The 23,569-nt window shown below is 43.8% G+C and overlaps 1 protein-coding gene across 2 annotated transcripts in view; it reads right to left on the bottom strand.

Annotated features, from left to right (window-relative positions):
• grm8a (glutamate receptor, metabotropic 8a) overlaps window positions 1-23,569 on the bottom strand; it is a 258,297-nt gene that overhangs the window by 88,502 nt on the left and 146,226 nt on the right. For both annotated transcript variants that reach the window (XM_069670739.1, XM_069670740.1), the window contains one exon: window positions 556-691. In XM_069670739.1, the coding sequence (XP_069526840.1) occupies window positions 556-691 (136 nt within the window). The remainder of the gene's footprint in view (window positions 1-555; window positions 692-23,569) is intronic.

Genomic DNA, 23,569 nt, shown 5'->3' with positions numbered 1-23,569 from the left:
CCGAAGCTTGGAAGCCCAAAATAAGGTATTCAGGACAGCCCTAATAGCTCGTTAGCTCGCTAGCTACCTGTTGCTAGGTGACGCATGCTTAAGGGGCCTTAACAGTCTACACAGGCGTGTACATGATTGAGACAGAGCTGCGTGGAGTTATTCCTGCATCTTGGAAACGAGGATATAACTGCAGCTGCTCGGACTCAGACGGACTGACGACTGGACGGAAAGCACAGACTGGACGAATGAGACTTTGGACTAACTGTGAGCATTTCCTGGTTCTTTCTTTACCATTTATTTCTTGCCTTGAACATATTATCTGTTTGGAACTGGACTTATAGCGATGCACCTTTGTTTTAATTGTTATTATTGACTGTTTGGGAGAGAAAACTCCGGACGGGACTCACATAAGTACTTTCTACAATATTAATGGTTTAAAATCAATGATCATCTTGAAGTTAATAAGCCAGCAGAAATGCAGCATAATATGTTGCTTAAGCGAGGCAGCAGAAGAATTTTGAGCAGGGGCAGCGGGGGGGACTTGCTGAAGTGCGTAGCGCGTACCGTATGTCGTCCTCATTAGCGAACATGATGACGGCCCTGGCGTTGGAGGTCTCCAGCAGGCGTCTGATGATCTTGTCAAACTCCCCTGGCTTGGGCTCCCTGGGGATCTTCAAGGACTGGGCGATACACACACCACCTGGGACAGAAAGAGAGAGGGGAAGCGGGGCAGAATTTAATATCGGCTTTTAATTTGCATTTATTCGTTTGGCATGCGAGACTCGCAAAAAGTGTGACTGACTCTGCTGCGTGGAAGTGATAGTTGTACACTCGCAGCAGCCTCAGCGCTTTGTGATAAATATGAGGATGAATGGATGTTTAGCGTAGCATAAAACATTTAAGATCATCGGAGAAAAATCCAAACAGCGTGATGTTGAATTACTGGCCAAGTGATTTTTTTTTCTGGGCGCCACGGCAACAAGCAATATTTAAGATATACGAGGGCGGGTGCTATGTTAAACATTTATGACGAAACGTTATGAAAGAGGAGGGCGAGTTGACGCGAGATGAGGTGTGAAAGACGGAGAGAGAAACGAGGTTGGAGGAAGGAAATGAAAGAGTGTGTGGAGGGGAAAAAGAGGCGATGATGAACAAGATAAAGATGCGTCTGATTCAGAGTGTGTAAATATCCTCTGTACCCTCACACTCCTTCATTTCCTATTGTTAAGCTTGACGACAACAGCCGCCAGGCATATCAGCTAATTCACTCGCAATATGTGATGATGAGAAATGTTTGCTACGAATCATTCATGGAATAGTTTTGGAATGACTTTTACTCTTATAAACAACACACGCTCCTCTCTCTCTCTCTCTCTCTCACACACACACAAATTACCCAACATCCCATTCTGCTCCGCACTAATCCAGACTTTCCATTTAAGCTCTGTTCTGCTAATTAGCTCTGCTTCATTAGATCATTAGCCCTGCTAAAGGTGTAAAGGTGCGCCTGTGTTCGGTAATCGTCGCACTTTATCCTTGACTAGAGCACAATAAGAGCGTAGCAATGTCTTCAGAGTGTGTGTGTGTGTATGTTTGAGGGAGACTGACTGATGTCCCCTCTCCTCGGCGCCTGTTCCAGCCCATTTATCGAACATCTGTACAGTCTGTCGCTTTCGCTATATCGCACCCCTTAATCACGCACACGCCCGCGTTTCCCCGTGCGTAGCGGCGTGCGCGGCTGCTAAAACAAACACTCATTAGCTTCAAATTAAAAGCCTCTCAAGGATAATCACCACAGTGACGGGAATGTGCATGAGCAACAACACAAACATCAGACACAAATACGTGGAAGTTTCGAACTTTCTCAAGGATAATCACCAACTTAACGTACATTTTGTGTGCATACATGGACGGCAAATCATGAGGAAAGACGGCCATGTCGACGTCGTCCTTGGCACACAAGCGATTAAATTATTGTTTGTTTTATAGCCTCACTTCAATCATCAATAACCGCCCGCATAGAGGACATAATTCCCACATAAAGGAGAAATCAAATCATGTCTGTGTGTCAATTCACCGCTATCCCTCAAACACTCCTCGTTTGATGCAGCTCGTTAAAAGCTAGCGTCAGTCATTAGCGCGCACCTTCGCCGCTCTGTTAAAAGGGGGAGCCGCGAGGTAAGGTGACGTCTTTTTTTTTTAATCACCGTTTTAAGAGGTTGAAAGCAGAAGTTGTGGAAGAGAAAAAATCTTGTAAACAATACCTGAGTTATTGGAGGCGACAATTCCGTGTGGCTCGCTGAGGTTGAGTGGAAAGCTAACAGCGCGAGAGAAATAAAAGTTTGGTCGATGCGGAGAAGTGTTCCTGTGAACTACAAGCCCTGGTATCGATTGCAGAGAAGATCTGGGTTAAAAACCTGCTTCTCAGGTGCCTGACGTGGTGTGTAAATAACTATCCTGCTGCCAAGGCTTTTCCCAAAAGAGAAACTGTGAAAGACGCTAATTAAGAGCAGAAAAAACACGTGAATGTGAATAACATGCCTTATTTTTAGAGGAATCAGATAAAAACCATCAACTGCAGCGTGATTTGTTATGGAAAGACGCGTCCCACATCCCCCTGACCCCCTATAAAACCCAATCTGCAGGCTCATAATTTGGCTGATTGTGTAAAAAGCGGATAATTAATTGTTTAGAGACGCGGCATCGCACGCTGGGCATGCTAATGCGGGGAGCGGTTAGAAATTCTCTTTATTCGCGTCAGATAAAAGGACGGTCTCAGCTGTATTGGATCACAGTGATAGCCAGTTTATTACATAATTCAGCAATTGTACATCTACAAGGGGATGATTGAATTACGGGGCTCTTCATCTGCGGGGCAGCAATGCACAGAGATCTCAGTTTATCTCTGATTATTGAGGCTTCAATGAGGAGCAGAATGCGAGTCCTTCGAGTCTTGTTTGTGTGCGTGTATCTTTGCACACGTGTCGAGTTTGTTTACCTCTCTGAGTGGAGGCGTGAGGGAAGTTTTAGTGAGCCAAACTGTCTGGTTTTGTGCAAGAGCGTAGGTGTAAAAGCAATGAGCTGTCTGGGCATTTGACTGTCCCCGACGCAGCCGGGATTCAAGATGCAAGCTAAGATGATAAATTCGACGTTAAGTGCGTCCACTGCTCCGCCTTATAGTCTGTAATTAACTCCATTCTGTTTTGAGATTAAATTCATTCCGTTTCAGGACGGGAAATGCCGCTGCCTCAACGTTTAATTAACTGCCTCCCTCCCACACTCCCTCGCTCTTTTCTCTCCCGCTGCACACTTTCATCAATTAGCCAGCAGAGGCATGAATGGAGAGGGGGGAAAAAGGGAGGGATTACTCGTCTTCCTCGCAGCGAAGGAGGTGAGAGAGATCGCTCCTTTCGTTCTCTCCTCGCCTTCAGTGTGTCAAAGTTTTCATGAAGAAGTCTTTCGACAATGTGGGAGAAAGTACAAGAAGATTGACGTATTTCCTGGGGAATGGAAATGGCAGGTTTGAAGGTTTTTGATCTGATATTTCTTGCAATTTCAGTGTTTTTCATCGTCGAAAAAACATAAAAAATGTTGGTTACACATCCTGCACACGAGGGTTTAATAATTTTTCATCCAATGAAATGGCTTATCAAGTTTTAACGTCCTTCCCCCATGATTATACATTTCTGGAGAGCAAGGCCTACGAGCTAGCAGGTTAGCACCCCGTGCTCGCCAACTGTTGTCTTCTCCCGCCCCTCATCATGCTGTTTGAGTTTTCAATCAAAGGGTGAGGACCCAACAGCAGATACCAAAGCATTTATTTAAACACAAAAAGGAAAACAAAGGAGCTAACAGTGACAGAGTCCAAGGGAACTGGGTAGAAAGTAATCATCCAAAAAACAAGGTCCACAAAAACACTGAAAAAAAGCCACAAGTAATACTTCAACAAAGTAACTTTAAGACAAAGACTAATCACACCGGGTGTCAAGGTTCAGGTTTAAACAAAAAAGGGAGAGGACCATGGTGCAGACTTGGATGATTCATTAAATAAAACAAAAGACAAGGAAGAAAACAAAAGGGCTTACTTCGAGAATCCAGGTTACAAAATCCAACAAAAGGTCCTTAAACTTGAAGTCCAACAAAAAAGTAGAACAAACACAGAAGGAGCCAAGAAGTAAATCCACTCTTTAAACACCAGGGAGCAAGGTTACAGGAGGAGAGACGACAACGAAGTAGCACTGAGAAAGAGGAACACACAGACTAAATACACTGGAGAGGTGACGGTAATCAGACACAGGTGAGGCAATCAAAGGGCAGGTGGAAACAATAAGGGCAGGGCACATCATCAAACAAGCCGGATACACACAAAGGCAGGAAGTGGATCAACACGAGACACAAAGTCACGGAGTAAAACAGGAAATGAAATGCTTGTTAGTCGCTTCTATCTGCGTGGTTGGAAGAAAACAGGAATGCAATGCACTTCAGGCCTATCGGCTGCTTGAACGTCCCTCTTATCTCGGTTCCATTCTTAAAGGAAGCACATCACCATAAGGAGTTAAATAGTGCAGAATGAGGTAGGACAATGGTGATTGAGCTCATGGCTCACTGATGAAAGCCTTTACAGTTGCAGTATTATTATAGACTGGGTGTCTCTAACGTAAAAAAATGGCGTCCAGTTGGTGACGTGTTTTCCATCACCCAGCAGTGATTGGTCTGCCAGAGAGGGTAGGCGGAGCCAAGCGGCTGCTTCTCCGGTCTCCGCAAGTGTTGTGAGTAAACAGTAATCTACTATGGCTGAACAAACAAAGAAAAGATGGATGACTACAGATACAACTTCAAAAATAAGTGAAAATCCAAAGAAAAAGAAACTAATTTGACGCTCAGGTGAAGGCAAACAGTCTAAAAAGGAAAGCGACCGTTACAATGGGAGCCAACCGTGGACGTCACACTTGCAACACCTGTCTGGATATCTGGCTCCAGCAGTTGCCGTTTATCGCCACAGGTACCGCCAAAGAGAACTTCAAGTAGCACGATGTTTGAACACATGCACTTAACAGGAAGTTGGAAGGCAGCAACTGATGAAGCTTTGAGATCTTTCTACATGCACACAACAAACAACAGTAAGCTGAATATGACCACAAAGGCGGGATGGGCAGGGTGACATGTACCTTCATCGTCCGGACCATCCCATAGGTCATGTTTTCCTTTCCTCCTCAACCTCCACCGCCCTGTCTTCATCTCCAATTCACACACTTCTATTTCCCATTTTACAGTCGGCTGCACCCTCCTGCGATTCTCTACGCACCGTTTGTTGTTGTTGACTCCAATCGCACTCATTTGCATCACCTCATGCGCGCACACAAACTCTGCAGGAGGAGCCCCACTCACTCCGCTGAGCACGTTGAGTAATGAGAGGGACTTTAAAGCTAGCTGAACTTTAGGCCCCTGGCACCGGAGAGTGTGTGCGCGCATGTGTGTGTTCATGGCTCTCCATTGGTTTTAGATGAAAGTGTGTAGCAAAATAAAAGGAAGGCAGTGAAATCGCTGTGTCACCCTCACTGTGTGTGTGTTACCCTGCAAAACACACACCTTGTCTTTTGATGCTATTAGCAAAGCTTCAACATGCATGGGCTAAATATGAGGTTGTGTGCGCCTCACGTATCCACACGGGAAGGAATTAATTCATTCGCAAGCTTAGCAAGCGTTTCTTTGATAAGAACCGCCCACTGCATCCATCCCCGCAGACACACCTGCCAGTGAACTGTTAGCATTGGAGAACACGCACACAAACAGTCAGCGAACGCACACTGATTTTGACACACTTTCTTTCTCTCTAAAGCTCATTAGCACTGCTTTAAAATTAAAAGTTGCCCTCTGCTTCTCGATGCTTTGTTCATGGCTCGGGGCACCGTAGCATGAGCCTTTGAAGTCACTGATTTCTCTGTGTGTGTGTGTGGCTTCCTCTAACACACGCTTGTGTGAATTTGCCTATGCCTACCAATGAGCTTTTGCATGTATTTGCGTGCACTCCAGTAACACACATGCCTTTTTTTTAAACTTCTCCTCCTGCTGGGGCGGGGATGAAGCGGTGCGCTAAATATTGTGTTCTGCATTTTTTCGCTCCGAGTTGAAACTTCTCCCCGGGCTTGCTAATGAATCATTGACAACACCCACGGAACCGCTGTCCCAGGAAATTTACATCCTCCCATTAAAATACGCCTTAAAGGACACGGGCCTTGGAGCTTGAAATGGGCTTGGAAATTTAAGACGGACCTAACCTCAACCTGAAAAAAAGATGCTGCTCAGAGCTGAGCCAATCCTGGGGTGGAGAAGAGCGGAGCTCAGATTGAACGTGCTTCGGGTGAATGTTCGATTAACATGGCGTAAAAACATGGAGGTAAATTTATGGGCCATGTTTCGATAGCCTTGTAAGTTATCGCAGGATAAATGGAGGCAGCAGTTTACCTCACAGAAAGCATATTGGATATTTGCGATGATCTACTGCGCACACAGTAAAACGTTTCAAGTGGTGCTCAGACAAAATACAATAATTTGCGGTTTCTATCCAGAGACTTAATTGCCAGTCTCGCCTCAGTATATCACAGCAGAGTTTAATAATACAGTGAGAGTTGGAGCTGCTGGAGTTATTCAGGCCTTCAGCCTGCGTGCACTTTGGGGTATCATTATGATTCTGGACAGTGTGGAAGTCCTCCTCTGCTTGATCCTGCATTAATACTGCAGCGATACCAACCGTACCAGGGTACATTTTCCAGAGATACGTTCCACTGGCTGAGGCGGAGAAGGGACGATCACACCAGGTACATTTTAACACTTGTGATTTTGACAGTGATACTTTGAATCTTCCTAGGAAACATGAAACATCCACGTTTAGCTTTTCTAATGAGTCAGTAGGCCTGACCCGAATGCTTCGAAGCTTTAATCGTTGCCATGGTAATCAGCGGCAAAAGTCAGTATTCGAATAAGAATTAGAGCAGAAAATAAGAATTAGCTTAGCATTAGCTCATTGTAGTGACTTTTAAACAAGCCAATATATCTGAATAAGCCGCAGAGGTGCAAACGGGTGAACAAGTTTCAGACACGTGTTCTGTGATCCATTTATTCACCTTCCTTTGTCGGCATTCAAACTAGTTCAGCGCATTTCAATGTCCCTGAAATTGGAGCAATGTTTCCGACCGGGCCACGACACCACCTGGGGATTATCTATACGCATTCCTATAAATGACGCTCCATCTGGTGTTCGATATCGGGACAGCATTAAACATAAAACCAACAAAAAACTTTTGGCTCCAACAAAAGGAGACTAAAACTGAGTGAGAAAAGGAGCTCCTGTCCGAAGATGATGGAAAAGCATCGGATGTAGAAGTGACTGTCACTGCAAAGAAGGAACTGAAGGAGTTTTTAAAACACGGGTCAGAAACGGATTCGGTTCCTCTTGAGTGGTGGAGACCAAATGTGGACCGTTATCCGCAGCTGGCAACTGGAGCCAAGCGCTTGCTTTGCATCCCTGGTACTTCACGCCCTTCGGAGCGCAATTCTGCAAAAGCTGGATTTAAGTAAAGTCACACCACCCCCCATCACCCGTCTTAGCACAGTCTGCAAGCTGCTGCTACTCTTTGTGACGTCAGCAGCCTCAGCAGGTTTTTCGGAGAGCTGGCCAATCAGAAGAAAGCGGGCTTGTAGGGGCGGGGTTTCCTAAAGAGACAGAGCTGACTGAGTTGTTTCAGGCAGAGGCTGTATGAGGGCCTGCGCAGATTACCAGTGTGAGAAAAATGTTTTTTTTAACAGTAAATTATGCTAAGCTACTCCACAGGTATCACAGAGTGAAATTTGAAGATTGAAATTAGCATGATACCCCCCCTTTAAAATGCTTAAAACTGCATTAAATGGAAACCAAATATTTTCCCAGTAGTAGTGTAGTGCCTCATTTTGTTGGGTTTTTTCACTCTCTGAAAACTAATGATGTAAAACACAAGGATGTTTCACTATTACCCTCGCTGGTTAAAGAGGATAGTAAGTGATAACGACACTATGAAAGAAAACATGCAAGTAAATGTGTAGTACATGACATCCCCATCGTTCAACTCATTAATATTAAAGCAGTAGCCACAAAGAATCATCCTTATCATCCATCTACCCTGCACTTGCCTTATTGAAAGTAATAGCCATGACGGCCATTGTAGAAACCTCCTTCCTGCTTGTTCATCTGCATTATTTATCAAATAAGTAGCTGTTGCAGATGTCCTACATCACGCATCTGTCTTGCACTAGTACTGGATGCAGCGACAGCGAGTTACTACTTTTCCTTCCGCGGATGATGAGAATGAGTATTTTTTCTTACAGCTGGAGAGAGGACAAATTTGGAATGCATATTTAATTAAGCTCTCTTGGGTAATGTTGCAGGGCAGCAGCTCTGCAGAATGAAATAAATATGGAGCAAAAGTCCTGTTTTTTTTTACTTCAAAGAGGACAGGCTGTGTGGCTTTCCAGTATACAGATCTCAATCTAAAACTAGGGGAGAGCAGGGAGCACAGATTGAACCTTGTACAGGCGTGGACATCTTTCTTTATTGCTGTGCAGGGGAGAGGGAGATACAAGGACGTGGAGGATTTGGAGAAAGAGAGAGGATAAGAAGAGGGAAAGAAGAGAAAGCACACGAGGGAGAAAGAGAGGGAGCGAGTAAGACAGAGGATCTTGGCCTTTTAACGTCTCACTTCATCTACCTTCCCTGCAGAAAGTGTGTGTGTGTGTTTGTGTGTGAAGAGGTTGGAGTAAGGGTGGGGCGGCGGGGTCTGTCTTCACCACAGGAGTCGGGAAGTCTAGCTGGAGTCAGCACTTGCTTAGGTCTGTGGGGAGACAGGTGGACACTTCGGGCATGGAACATAGTGTGTGTTTGTGTGTGTGAGGAAGTCAGGTGTATATGCATGAGAAAAAGAGAGAGAACAAGTTTATGACGACAGAGTATTTTTGGTCCAACCATTCCATAAATATAATACACACATTTAGTTTCGGCGAGTGTCGAGACTACACCTTGAATTGCAATGTTTGCGTGCAGAGTTAAAGGGATAAAGCGAGAGTTAAAGCTCCTGTGACAAGTTTTCTGATGGTTATGAAACAGACTGAAATTAATTCTGATGCCTCTATATGAGCTACAAAAGCAAAACAGACCATCAGCGACAAGATTGATTATTTCTATATAGTTATTTTTAAAGCCTGAAACGGCTGGCAGGGGGTCAGTGTCAGACGAAGCGCTTAACTGCACGCAATCATTTAAAGTCAGTGATACATATGACTGTTAAAGAAAGCAGCATGACAACCGCCACTTAAGCATGTACAGAACAAAATCTGCAAAGAGGTACGGCTTTGTCCACAGGGGGCACCAAAATCAACACAAACTCAAAGTTCCTCACAGTAGCTTTAATGTTCATGTTACCCATTTAGGGCTACTACGAGCATGTCCAAGTGTAGTTGCATATTGTTCCCAGAGGGGGGCGCAGTATACATGCTGCGGAAATTAAATGGAAAGGATGCTACACGCAGCCTGTGTATCACTTGAGATCGGTACCTGTATGCTGTGCTCTAAACAGTAAGAACTCAGAGGGTAGTCCTGAAAGTTTAATAATCTAAGCTAACACGTTATTCTTTAATTAATAAGCCCAACTGTGAACGCGAGACACGGCTTTCTGTCGAGTATTAACCCCAGTTGGTTTTTGTTTCTGGTTCTGTTAAACGACAGGAGAATCTGGAGGAATCAGTGATGGTGAGCCGAGCCCAGAGAGACTGTGGGCGATCGTGGAAGCCAGTTAAGAACACGCACACACTATTAGCACTACCCTACTTTGAGAAGTAGGACTCAAAATTGCAGAAACTGAACTCTTCGGATCACAACATCCTTAATTATAAAGGAGGATTTCTTTCTTTAAGGGATTTATTTTGGTGAATTTTCCAGTTTCTTTGCTGCTTTGAAAGAGCTCTCTTTTACTTATTGTTTAATTGATTTCATATTTTGGATACATGCCCTGCAGCACTGTGAATGTTATTTAATTGCTGTAAAGCAATAAAACTGTAAAGTGTTCAACTTAAAGTCGACTCTCCATTTGAGTCATTTCGGGCAAATTGCTCATTGAACGTAGGTTGATGTTCGCGTGTCTATAATTCCCATTGGTTGAGTACCAGAGGAGCTACATTAAGAGTACTGTAAATTGTCAATTAATTATAAAAAGAAAAAGATAACCAGAGTTGTATTCTGAAATACAGATAGAAATAAACACACAAAAAAAGTGCCATACTGATATATTTTGCCCTCCTAGTGGCAATAAAAACAACATCAAAAGAATATAAGGCTGTAGAGTGAAGTTAGAGTCCACACGAGACTTCAGTAATGGCTTGTTCCTGAACCATTCCCCGCCATTGACTAGAAATGGTGAGAATATACTGTATGTTGAGTTCTTCAAATGTACTATAAACATCTATAGCTTTGACAGCAGCGCACCTTTGTTTACACACAGATTGATAACTGTGCAGCAGGCTTAAGTCTGTAATCGCAGCGAGACGGAGCCCAGAGGCCTTTCTGATGAACTGTTTACCATCGGTCCTGCGGTGAGAGCTGACAAGTGCAACTGGAGACCAGTTCTGTGCGTCTTGAGGCGCGAGACAAGTCAGTTAAAGCCTCCATTGACTCATGTGACCTTCTGCCACCTGTCACGCATCGCCAATACTCCCAATCAATCAGATTAATCCCACTGGCTTTCTGGGAAGGCTGCGGGTAGAATGAGATGGGACAGATGGGAGGTAGGAGATGGAGGGAATGAAGGAAGGGAGGGATCGAGGCGGAGGAAAGGAAGGAGAAGGAATGAGGAAAGGATGGGATGGGGTAAGGGGAGGAAGGAGGGAGATAAGGAAGTGGTGATTGGATGTCAGACAGCAGATAAAACGCACAAGGTCAAAGTTAAGCTCAGAGATCACAGAGAGAGAACATGTCTACTCCCCTGTCTGATACTCTCTCCATCTCTCTCTCTCTCTCTCTCTTCTAAGCGTCCACTTTTTTTCTTCTTCTCCACTGTCTTCTTCTCTTTCCCTGAGAGCAGACTTTACTTTCATTTTTCTTGCTTTTTCTCTCCCCCATCTCTCTCTCCCTCTCTCCCCTACACACACTATCTGACAGTAATCAGACATCCAATTACAGCAGTGCCCTCAGACTCGGGCTATGTGTGTTTGTGCGTGTGTTTGTGTGTTGCAGCTGTTTTTTAGAGCACACACACACGAACACACACACACACCAGTAGAGCATCAGATCCCTGCTGATGCTTGTTACTCCCCAAGCCGGGATGCCCTGCTGTCCTCCAGCCCATGTCTTATCTGGGGATGAGGGATCTCACATGTAGGAACACACACACGCACACAGATATGGAGCACACAAACAAATACAAAGTTAAAGGTCTTTCATGTTTTTTAAGACGCGTCTATGTGATGTTATGACATCATGTCAAAGACTTCTCATGTTTTTTTATGAGAGCTGGAGACAAATTTCCCCTCAGGTAACGAAAAGTTTACTCTCTCTATAAAGACAGAAAATACCGGATTGGTCCGAATGTAAGACGACCCTGATAATAAGACGACGCCCCCTTTTCAAGACTCAAGACTGTTTGAAGATCCAATTAGTTTTTATACATTTTGACTTTTAGATTAAATGATGTCATTTCAATTAATCATTAGCCACCAAAGTGAAGTCTATTCATAGAGCAGTCTTGAAACAGCTGGATGACAGCCCTGGTAACGGGCGTAGCTTCGTTCCGTTTTTCAGTAACACACTCGACACAAGTCGATCTCTTGAAAGTGACTGCTTCAAGGACCACGGTAGAATTTTCTCTGTTAAAATCTGTAAGGTAAGGCTGTCAGCAAATGGCGGTTTTAGCGGCCCGATGCTGAGTTTTTCCCGGACGGGGATGGCAGGTCCAGGTCGTGGGGGATTCCCAGGAGCTTAACCAAGGCACGATGCTACGCAGGGCTCGCCATTTTCGGTCAATACACTCTTAAATTATCTTACAGTTAGCATCATCACTCCGCCTCAGTTGTTGGTTAACTTGGCCGACTTTTAAGCCATTTTGTTTCTGACGATCACCGCGACTCTCCGTCTTTCATCCCACTGTAGTTGTAAGTGACAGCAGGCCTCTGTCATGAGGAGGACACTTGCTTTACAGATGTAGCAGTGTAACCGTCTCCTGTTGTGAACGTATATTGGACTTACAAAGTCTAGAACCCGAATATAAGATGACCCCACTTTTTCAGATGTATGTCAAAGTCTTATGTCATATAAAAATCAGGTTAGGGTTCGGCATTAACTCACTCACAAAAAAAGGGAGTACGATTTCACACTTAGCTTAATTGTGACCCTTCTGCAAACCAGAAGTTTGGAAATAGAAGAAACTTTTATAATGAAATAATACGCAAGAATATACAGTATACACACAGACTGTATGCAGACTTCTTCCTCAGTATTACCCTGCATTACTTCAAGCTGGACTTTTATTCTCCGAACGAGACGTGTCGAGCTGTTAAATAAGAAATGATGTAATAGTATTTTGCTTTTGTTTTAACAGAGGTGCAGGACGCGTGGGTTGGTGCTTTAAAAAGAGAACTGTCTGAGAACTATAAAGAACTGATGTTATTGACAAATCAGTGGGTGGAATTGTAGGTTTCAAGGCTGCTATTGAAGATTATTTTTATGAGATGATATAAAAATGATGCACAGCTTGCCACAAAGCTCTGACTTTACTTTCGATAAAAAGTTTTGGGCTTTTTGGATGCCTGTCTTTGGAAAACATGATATTTCAATGTAATTGGTCAGAATGTTTCAGGTTTTAACTTACAGTTGAATAGTTGTTCATGCTGAATATACAGTGTTTGTTTATGCAAATATTAGGCAGTATGTAGATGAGCACACAGCTGTTGCAAATCTTAACATGCACTGCATACAGAACCTAATTGAGCATGGTTTCTGCATCTGTTCAATATTTCTGCATGAATAAAACTTGTTGCATTAATCTTCCCTATAATAACTAAGGATAAACCACCTATTCCGCCAGGCTATGACCAGACACAAGCCAGTAATGTAATTCATAGCAGTTGTGTTATCGTACACACAATGCAAACACAATTTATTTCACAGTTTATCTCCGCCGAATCAACAGAATCAGCCACCCAGCAGTGTATAAAGAGCCCACTGCGAAATGAAAATTGTGCCTCAGCGATTTAATGTAGCCATTCTTAAGTGACAATTACAGTGTTAAACTAAATACATCCTCAGAAATACATGAAATATTAAACAGGATCCGCATCGATAAGTGAACACAGCAGCAGCAGGCGGAAACTTCAGCCAGTAATTTATTGGTATTAGAAGCTGCAGCAGAGCACAATATACAGGCCACATGATGCTTTTTGAATAGCAATGACCTTACCGGTTTTGTTTCCGTTGATAGCATCTGTGTGGAAAAACATGACGCCTGAATGAGAATGAAAAGAAAAGCCTTGGCTGCCTGTGAATACATGATGGGTTGTGACTGTGTTTGTGTTTCTGCGTACGAGCACGTCCGTGTGTGCGTGCTGAACCGGCCGGAGCGACTGCCAGTGGCAGACGCTATTGTGTGGTATGCTAATGTGTCGGAACAGTTAGTTAGATACGTTTTAATGGCATCACTTTTAATTTGCATCAACGATTAATTTATTATTATTATTATTTTTGCACCGACCTTCTACTGTTGTGGACCCAAATTTTCACCCAAAGGAACATAATGTAACAGTGAGGTACATTATGATTGGCAGATTAGCAGCTTTAAGCATCAATGTATGTGGTCACAACTTGGTCAGAAGACTAGAAGGAGGCTTTATAAGAGCAGTCCCTTTATTTTACCATATTTTGTAGGGGTGTTATCGCTATGGTTTGTTAAATTACAATGTGAAAAAGCGTAGGTGGTTGTATTTCAGGGGATTTGAACAAAGAAGCCTTTGTTGTTATTGTTCTTTGGGATTTATTGGCATCCATTGAGTGGTATTGCAGGACTTATGCCTTCCCTGTGAAGGGATATTTGTCTTAAAGTAAGCAGGTTTCTAGGATGTGAGGGAGGTCCTGTTCAGCATAACTTTTTTAGTTGTTTGTCCACATCATAAATCCTTTACTTTGTGCAATGTCATCCATGGTAAGCAGTAAGTAAAGTTTATTTGGTATAGCACCTTTCCCAGAGCAAAGGCACAAAGTGTTTCACAAAATATTACAATAATACTAACATATTACAATAAAAGTAATAACTACAAGGCAGAGTGGTCCAAAGTGTTGGAGCCTCACATTTAAAGGCACAGTCATCTTTTGTTTTCAGTGAGACCTAGACCTGAGGGATCAACAGGGAATGTAGGGACGGAGCAGGTCTGAGATGTACACAGGTGCCTGATAGTGCAGGGCTTTATAAATGAAAAGGAGCTTAAAATGAATGCTGACTTAAACTGGAAGCCAGTGTACAGAAAATAAGATGTTTGTGTTGTGACTTGACCTGCTGGACCTAGTCAACAGTCTTGTGACAGCGTTCTGGACCATTTGTAGACGGTCGAATGGAGGACTTACTGAGGCAGGTGAAAAGGGAATTGTAGTAGTCGAGGCGGGAAGAAACAAAAGTAAGAATAAGCAACTCTAACTCAGCTTGTGAGACAACAGATTTTAGCTTGGCAATGTTTCTCAAATGAAAGAAACATGAACGGGTTAATGACCTAATATCTTGATCAAAGAGCATCGCCTGATCAGATATGACTCCAAGACTTTTGAGATTTGATTTTACAGCAGAAGAAAGGGATCAAATACACTTGGAAACAATGCCATCAGAGGAGCAATGAGCAATGATAAGGACCTCCGTCTTGTTATTATTTATCTGAAAGCAGTTGTCGTTCATCCAATCCTTAATGTCAGCCGTGCAAAGCAGTAAGTTTGTCGGTGTCCTCAGGCTTACAAGATACGTACAGTTGAATGTCATCCGCATAACGGTGAAATGAAATTCCGTGAAATTTGCTGATAATATGGCCTAGTGGAATTGTATATAAAGGAAATAAAAAGGGACCCAAAACAGAACCCTGAGGCACACCAGCAGCAGTCTCAGACATGTATGGGACACCATCACCTCACTCATTTCTCTTAACATATTGTGCATAAAAGCACATAATTTTCCAAACAGTTACTTCATAGGGTTGGAGCAACACTACAGTTGTGACTGACATTTACAATTGACATGTCAAGTGCACAACAAATATAACTAACTAACTATTAAAGAGTGCATATTATCTATAATGCGTTTTTTGTCTTTCTGCTGTTCTGCATGTTTTACACAAAACTTGTGTTTGCAACATGTCCCTCCTTAATCCAAAAAAGCTGCTTTTTTTTAACCACTAAATTGACACCAATTACTTTGAGGTTAGCTAATAGCTAGCTTGGGCTTCATCTGATCGCATCATATGGTTTAAGAACATGGCCATTATACTAAGGGCTCCATCCAGTCCATAACACTCATCTCAGGTCACTTGTATTATTGAGCAAGTCAAGACTGTACTCTCCACAATATATGCCTACTTCAAAGTAGCTACCAACTGTGAACAAAAAGAATAGAAAAACATCGGTATTCATTTCTGATAAAGGTTATTTTCTTTAAAATGACAGAATTAATCTGTTATCAAATTGACTTATAAGAAAGTTAGACCCGTCTGCAAGGCAATCCCATTGAATTGATCCAGTTTATTCAATGACAAACATTTTACCATAACAGCCTACTCAGCAATCACTCATTCAAAGGTCCCATCCAATACAGTGCGCTGCTTTTTTCATAATGAACATAGAAAATGCCTTATTCTTCGGCCAGGTGCTGCGATTGCACTATTGCTTTGGCCAACTCAGTCCCATGCATAGATTTCATCCGATCAATATCTCTTGCACATGAAGAATTCTTCGGGTATTGACATGCACTCTTTTGGCCGGGGGGGGCGGGGGGGCTCTGCTCCTTGCAGCATCAATGGACAAAGCTCTTGCTGCCAAAAGCTTACACGACAAGATACTGAAAAGCCAAAGCAGTGCTGTTGAGATCCACATGAGTCAGAGGGATCTATTTTCATGACGGAGCAGAGAGGGGCTTTGCGCTTGGAGGAGTGACATTTTGGACAGACGTACAAAGGGTTTTCCCTCGTTTGCAAGCATTTGATGTTCTAGTGACTTGCCCTGAACTTGACTGCACTTAAGTAAGTGGAGGGCTGCAGCAGGGGTGTGTTAGAGGGGGTAATGTGCCAGAGCGATTTTGATGTGAAGGATTATGGCGCTTTGAGCTTTTAGGCCATGTCGCAAAAACATGGAACAAAATGCAGGGGAGGAGAAGAATCGTGTTCGGCGTTGGAACTCAAAACCAGGAAGAGTTCATATTTTAAAGGCACTGCAAACAGTGCAATGCCGTACAATAATGCAGAACTGTAACAATCAGTTAGAAGAAAAGGGCACAAAAACAAGGTTTGTTTGACCACCTACTGCAAAGCATCTCCCCAACACGCACTACACAGGATGGATATATCCAGTTAGTGTCAGCAGATAAATCGGAGTGTCCTGCTGTGTGGAGATGTTTGGTTACTCCTCTTCTTCCAATGCTGTGGTGAAAAGCAACACTCCCTGCACTTCCTACTGTTTCAAAATCAATTCTTTCAACTTTTCTGTCTCTCTTTCTGCTACTTTTTTCCCAGCTCATCCCTCCTTGTCAAGTTTCTGATGGCAGCTAATGACGGTCAAGCTCGTCCGTCTCTTCCCACCACCCCTTCTTGCTATCTTTATTTCCCCCCATTTTTTAACAATCTTTTCTTCTTGCTACTCCTCCTCAACTCCCACAGCTGCATCTATAACGCATTGCTCGCCGATCCTCCATCTTTTTTCTTCATTTACCCATCCCTCCCGCGCAATCGGTATCACACTGTGCATCCACTCCTTAACTAACCCCTCCCTCTTTCCTCCCCTCCTTGCTGCCAATTTCAGCTGATCTACCTGCCCGTCTCCTGCTTGCTCTCAGTTGTTGTGCACCTCCTGTCTCATCTGCCTTTCCTCCCATCCCCCCCCCCCCCCGTGCTCTCGGTGGGCGATATCAGCAGCATGAGGCTTGTCTTCACTCCATCTCAATTACACTTCCTGTTACAAAAGTCAACAAAGACAGAGAGAGAAACTCCAAAGGAGACTGCCTGATTGAGCCATGTCTCTATACAGAAGGATAAGTGGACTGCAAATGCTCAGAAATCTTTGATTAACACAAAAAAAAGCACGTCTTTCAGCACTATTTTCTCAATGGTGTCATTCTTTTCATTGGCATATGGATGAGTGAGTATTTGGCTTCACTGAATAGCTGAGAAGGGCACCAAAGAGTGTGGAGAGAAGAGAGTTAGAGTGGAGTCTATTGGCATTTACTAAGTGCTTAATAAGGTGAGTGTGTCCCCGACCAACAGGGACAGAGGTCTGGAAATACACTCTTGCACAAACCCACACACAAAAAATATCCCCCTGCCCAGCAGACATGAAAACACACGCACGTACACACTCACTTTGAGACTGTCAGTGGAGCATGTTAGCCGAAGAAAGAGGGGTCAGTGGTGATGCTTTTACAGTTCAATTGAGAGAGGAGTTAAAAGTGTTTGACTGAACCCTGACTGGACATTATTGAAGGATCACTGAGTGGAGAGGAGAGGAGAAGGAGAGATTATTCACCACAGATGATTCAGGACCCCTCCTCGTAATTTAAATAATGCTGTCATCAAAGTAAATATTCCACTTCTGTGTTTGTAAAACTTGCTCCCGTTATTTGCAGATACAGAGCCAACATTTATCAAAAGGTTCCACCAGCTGGTAGTTCCCCCTGGAGGCCGAACACAAAAAATAAATCTGTGAAAACATTGCTGTACGTGCAGATTTCAAACACAGGCACACCTGCAGACGCACACGATGAACACACACACACAATATTAGATTTCCTGTTTGGGAGAGAAACAGGAGATCAATTTGGCTTTTCTCCTGGGTTAGATCTGGAGGATAGTTCGGTCTGTCCACCTGTGTGTCTCACTGGAACCGATTGGAGATGTGACACACGAATGGCAGGGAACGTTAACAGAGCATCGCTGGGGTCGGGAACACACGGCAGATGAGACCAAGTGCAATCCACATCAAAAGCAAGACGTCCGCACCGACCCCGACCTCGGTTCAGTCCTCCCTGTGTTCAGACGCAGCTTCTGTGGTGCTGAAAGGACAGCGACCGGCCAAACCAGGCTGACGTGACAAGAAATGCACTGAACAAAAATAGTTGCAGGCTCGAAACAGGCTCCACAGTTTAAGGAAATCTGCCTTTAGTGAAACCAGGAAGCGCATAGCAACAGCCTTGATCGCTCGTTACAGATGCCGCTATTAAGTAGGAGATTATGTGATTTAAAAAGGTGCCTATGGAAACTGCATTTGATTTAGAAGTAACGTCTCTTTCTATATATACAGTCCATACTATACTGTAAGTTTAAGGCCTCTATAGGAGGGCTGAGGGCTGGGGGCTGGGGGCTGGGGGCTGGGGGGTTGGAGCCATGGTGTTTTCTCTCCCTCCGTTTCCATTAAAGAACATCAAAAGTGATGCGTCTCTCTGCTGGGTGCTCTTTGACCCTGTAATCCAGGAAGTGCGAGAGTGATCTGCTCCTCTGCGGGCCCCCATGCCGCTCAGGGCCAATCAACCGGCCTCATAACACCATTATTTCAGCTTTTCCCCTCTGCACGGGTGTCAGTATCCATCCATCCATCGATTCCCTCCCTCCTATAATCCCTCTCTTTATATGCATCTTTCTTTCTCACTGTCTACCCCCTCCCTGTACGCTTCACTTTTTCTCACTTCCCACTGCTATCGACTTCGCCCGTCCCAATCTCTCCACCTCTATCAACCTAACATCTCTTTCTCTCCTGTCCTCCCTCCATCCTGCTCCCTCCACCACCCCTCCTCTTTAGAAACTCCACATCCATCTATCCCTTCCTCCAAAAGCCCTTGCGGCCAAACCTCCATAATGAAATCTCAGCAAGCCTTATTGTGTTGATTAAAGCTGTCAGAAAGGAACTAAGAGAGGAAAAATACAGCCGGCAACAGGGGAAAACACGGGCTCAACGGTGCGTTGCCAATGCCCTTGTTTCAGCTACTTTTTTACTCTTCCTTCCTCCGCGCGTGTTCTTTCCTTTCCTCCTTTCCTTCCTTCCCTCCAGCCGTCTCAGTGTAAGCAGCAGCTCTCGAGGTATGTTCAATAACCTCCTGACCTTAACGTAATGTAATTCTGTCAAACCACATCTGCCTCGCACGCCGCTCTCCTCGAGCTGTTTCTCACACGCCTCAGAATATTGTTTTGGTGTTATTGTTCCGCCGCTACAGAGTCACAAGACGGTTCACTTGCCCTTAAACAAATAGAGTAGGAGCAGTGCTGTTGCTTATTCTACGAGTTTGGAAGTGTGTGGCTTACATAGCACTAAATCCAGCAGTATATATTCACTCAGTTTGTATTTCGCAGCTGACCTACAGCGAGAGTTATTTAAATGTGTGCAGCTGAATAAACACAAACGGAACGATTATTTAGACGTTGGAAATCGTTGGTTTTTGGACTAAAGCCGTCATACAAACCGCACTAAGACTAAGCAAGCAGGATATTTTACAGCTCCAATCCTCCAACTCAAGCAACGAGATTTGTGTTTCTGAATTTATGTCTCATCAGGCCATAAAAGCACAGATCAGAAAATCTAGCAGTTAAGAGGGCTGATCCCTGGTTTGCTGCTCAATAGTGTGGCGGCAGCCGATCCAGGCGCAGATACTGCTCATTGCCGCAAGCAACACTTTCGCTTGTAAGGGCTGGAAACACAGCTGTCTGAAGTGCCTCATATACAGGCAGACATGCGCCACACTGGACTTACTTAGCACACGTGACGAACCGGGTTAATTGATAAGCCCCGCCCACTACCAGCCAGCCAAATTAGCTTGATATTTCCATCATCACAACATCAGAGTCTATAATAGATCTGTTCGAAAGATTGCTGTTTCTTTTTATGTTAAGCAGTATCAATAAGAGTCGTAATACTGTTAAAATCTTAACGATACCCATCCCTAGAGAGGAGAGATGCTGTTTATTCCAATAAGTACATTTTATTGCTAGCAAAATGTTTAAATACGACTTAAGTTATCATGATAGTTATGATTCTTGGTGTGGACTACCTTTTTACCTCTGGGTGTGGTAGCTTAGTGCTTCTGTTAGCTGTCAAGAAGGAACAGGGCAACCTCTGCATCGCTTCGCTCTTCAGCCCCTCACACTCCGACTCGTCTGATAGGGCTCTCTTAGCTTTTTTTCCACCTCTAATGTCTTCCTTCTTTTTGCTCCTTTAGCAAGGAGGTACAGGAAATGTAGTTGCCATAGCTCCCGACTGACGCAACCTCTGCGTGCACGCTGCTGACACAAGTCACGTAGAAGCCGGATGGTGCTAGTTTGTACAGTTGCTGTGGAAAGCTAACCCTGATTGGCTGTTTGATTCAGACCGGACACATTTTCTAACAAACTAAATACAAAGGGGCGGGCGCTCACAGTCACAGATCAGCAATGAACATCATTTCAATTTAATGTTGTCAGGGAAATGCAATGATCAAAATGTGTTCATTCAACCAACTTCACATAAAATAATGTTGCCTACTGTAGCTTTAAATTGGGTGACTAACAATTGCTTTCATAGATAAACTCTACATCGCCTGAAATTAAGTGCACATCCGTGACGTCGCAAGAAATTCTGAGAGACATGTTGGGATGAGCTGCATCCAGCTCCGCACAGTGGGTCTGATATATACTGAATGTGTTCACAGCATATAGGAGAATAATGACAAGTGAAAATGTGTACAAATTAGGGATTTGCACCGTATGTCAACAAGGACGCCAGAAAAGATTCATTGACCCATGTTCACACATACACGTGTATGTACAGGACATGTCTTTGCCCTACACACACGAGCACAGGCAAAAGATCAAGCACGATCATTACCCCGCAGACCTGGATGGCGTTTCCTCCAGAGGCCAACCTTCCATTAACACTACATTAACAGGGAGACAGGCGGATGACAGCTCGACACGGCTGCATATCAACTGTTTCCCTTTCAATTACCAAGATGACAGGGAAACCGCAGGCAATCTAGCCGGACATCCATGAGGGGTCCTTTGAGGAGCCCTGGGAAGCAATCTGCCTGTATGCCCATGACGGATCAGCTCGCGGCCCCCGTCCAGCTGGGCGTTAAAATGAGTTTGAGTTTTTCGCCAGGTGGTTTAATGAGGACGGTGCCAAACGATCACTGATTCTGTCACTTTGTCGGAGATTAGAAAGTGCCGGAAAAGTTGAACGATGGGGGCTTATTAAAATGCTCTCAAATGGGAAATGTATGCTGGCAAGCAAGCGCTGAAACTTCAAACTGGAGTACAAAAATGAGATATAACATTAACCATGGCCCACAATATGTTACTCAAGGGCCACCTAGAGATGGCTGCGTGTGGCCTCCAAGTTTGTTACCCAAACAGCAAGTTCTCACCCTTGGACTAGCTTAAACATTTGGGCTTGGAGGCCTGAATAGTGTCTATCCCTGAACATTGTGCATTGTTAACAACTTCTTACTAGGGATGCACGATATTGGATTTTTTGCAGCTATCAGATATGGCCATATTTTCCAACCCTTTTTGCCAATTGCTGATATATTAGGCACATGTTGTTTGCCACCCAATTGCCGATATATCAAGTCTCCCCCCCGTAGTGGAATTGATATCATGCCTACTCTTATTGTAGTGGCTAAAAACTGCCATAAAGCAGACATCTTGCACCTTTCTTCACGCTTGACGGAAGAGGCGTTGTACAAAATGCCATATGTCTGATCACTCACGTTTCTGAGCACATCTGAATGCAACATCCCCCCGAAACACGGCAGTGAGGGAGACATGCCCGGACTTGTTTACTGCACCTACTACGGCAACATCAGTGATCGCAGAATATCCATGAATATGTAAGTTAGTTTTACACTGATGTTCATTTTACACTCTGTGTACTCTGAGTGTATGTTCGGCATGTTTGATGTTGTTCGGTAAAATGACGAGAATGTGAGCTAACTGTTAGCTAGTTAAGAGTTGTGAAAGTTGTTTAACTTCTATTCATTGGCTCGAGTTTCTGTGACTTTTAGTCTTTATTTGTATAGTGTTGATAACTTTGCGCAGGCAGTGCAGCGCACACTTGCGCAGAGTTAATGTTGTAGCATTACATCAGGCTTTTGTAGGGAATCATCGAGCATTCGGCATAATTAAAGCGCTGTGTTATCGGCGGAAAATATCAGCACAAAGAAAGACATAATACTTTTTACACTTAAAAACTGCTTTTTTCAAATTCTGAATCTGCACTTGTATTTATTCACAGCAGATTAGACTCTGCAGAATGAAACCCAGAGACTGTTAAAAACAGAAGAGCCACTGGACAGAGATGGATGAATAAAACACTGTGTGGGCACAATACGAAAAAGGAAAATTATCCTTTCGCTTACCAACTTCAGCACCCAGCTGGGAACTCACAATCAGGCCTGAACTGAGAGGGAAAGCATCGGCATAATGGACGACAGGTTCGCTGTTCCACTTTTGTGATCCTGCTCTTATTAACATTCACAGCCGAGACACTCCGTTGTTACGCTCACAATGACTGCAGCAACAGTGAAACTTTGAGGAATTACAATAACAAGATGTACAGAGAACACCAGAACACAACCAAATTTTGAGACAGCAAACAAATTGGAGACTTCTTTTTAACGAGGTAGTGCCAAGAACAGGAGCAAAGATGCGCGTTAACTCAACATGCCTAGCGACACACTGTGTTTTATCGACTGAACTGATTCCAGAGTGTTCTAATAAAGTAGTTCCAGTTTAATTTTTCCGAGTTTAACACACTGCAGCTCAAACTTTAAAGGAAACCCAGAACAGCCACTAATCCAGTGTATAATCAAAGAGATGGTGATAAAAGCGCTCTGGTGGCCCGGTTACTTATGAGCCGAGTTTCATTATGAAACTGTGAGACTCAACCACTGAAGTCATTTTTTTCTCCCTTTGTGCTTTTGTGCCCTGTAATGTATTTTACTCACCGAAGTATGTTCATAATGTACCACAATGTGGATTCTTTTTCCAGTGAATCATTGAAACAGTTAGGCTGCATTCATACTGCAGCCTAACTGTTGTCGAACTGATTTAAAAGAGACGCGTGCGCAAACAACAATAACAAAAGAGGTCACATTTGCTGACAATTGTTTTCCATAAAAGATGGATGGCTCTTGGGCGTTGGGACTTTGGATGTACATAAACTCTTGTGCAAGAAAGAAACTCCATCAGAGACGGACCAGAGCGGCAAAGTTCTTTCGTAAAATGTTCAAACAAAACAGTTTTGATTGGATAGAGGCATCTCCCCAATTAGCAAATAAATCTGCTATTTCGCTGTCTCTCT

This window comes from Semicossyphus pulcher, unplaced genomic scaffold, assembly GCF_022749685.1.
Source record: "Semicossyphus pulcher isolate SPU_LCO1_2020_fin unplaced genomic scaffold, fSemPul1.0.p SCAF_20, whole genome shotgun sequence".
Lineage (NCBI taxonomy): Eukaryota > Metazoa > Chordata > Actinopteri > Labriformes > Labridae > Semicossyphus > Semicossyphus pulcher.
Note: the sequence above shows the minus strand (reverse complement) of the source record. Positions and strands in the feature narration are given on the sequence as shown.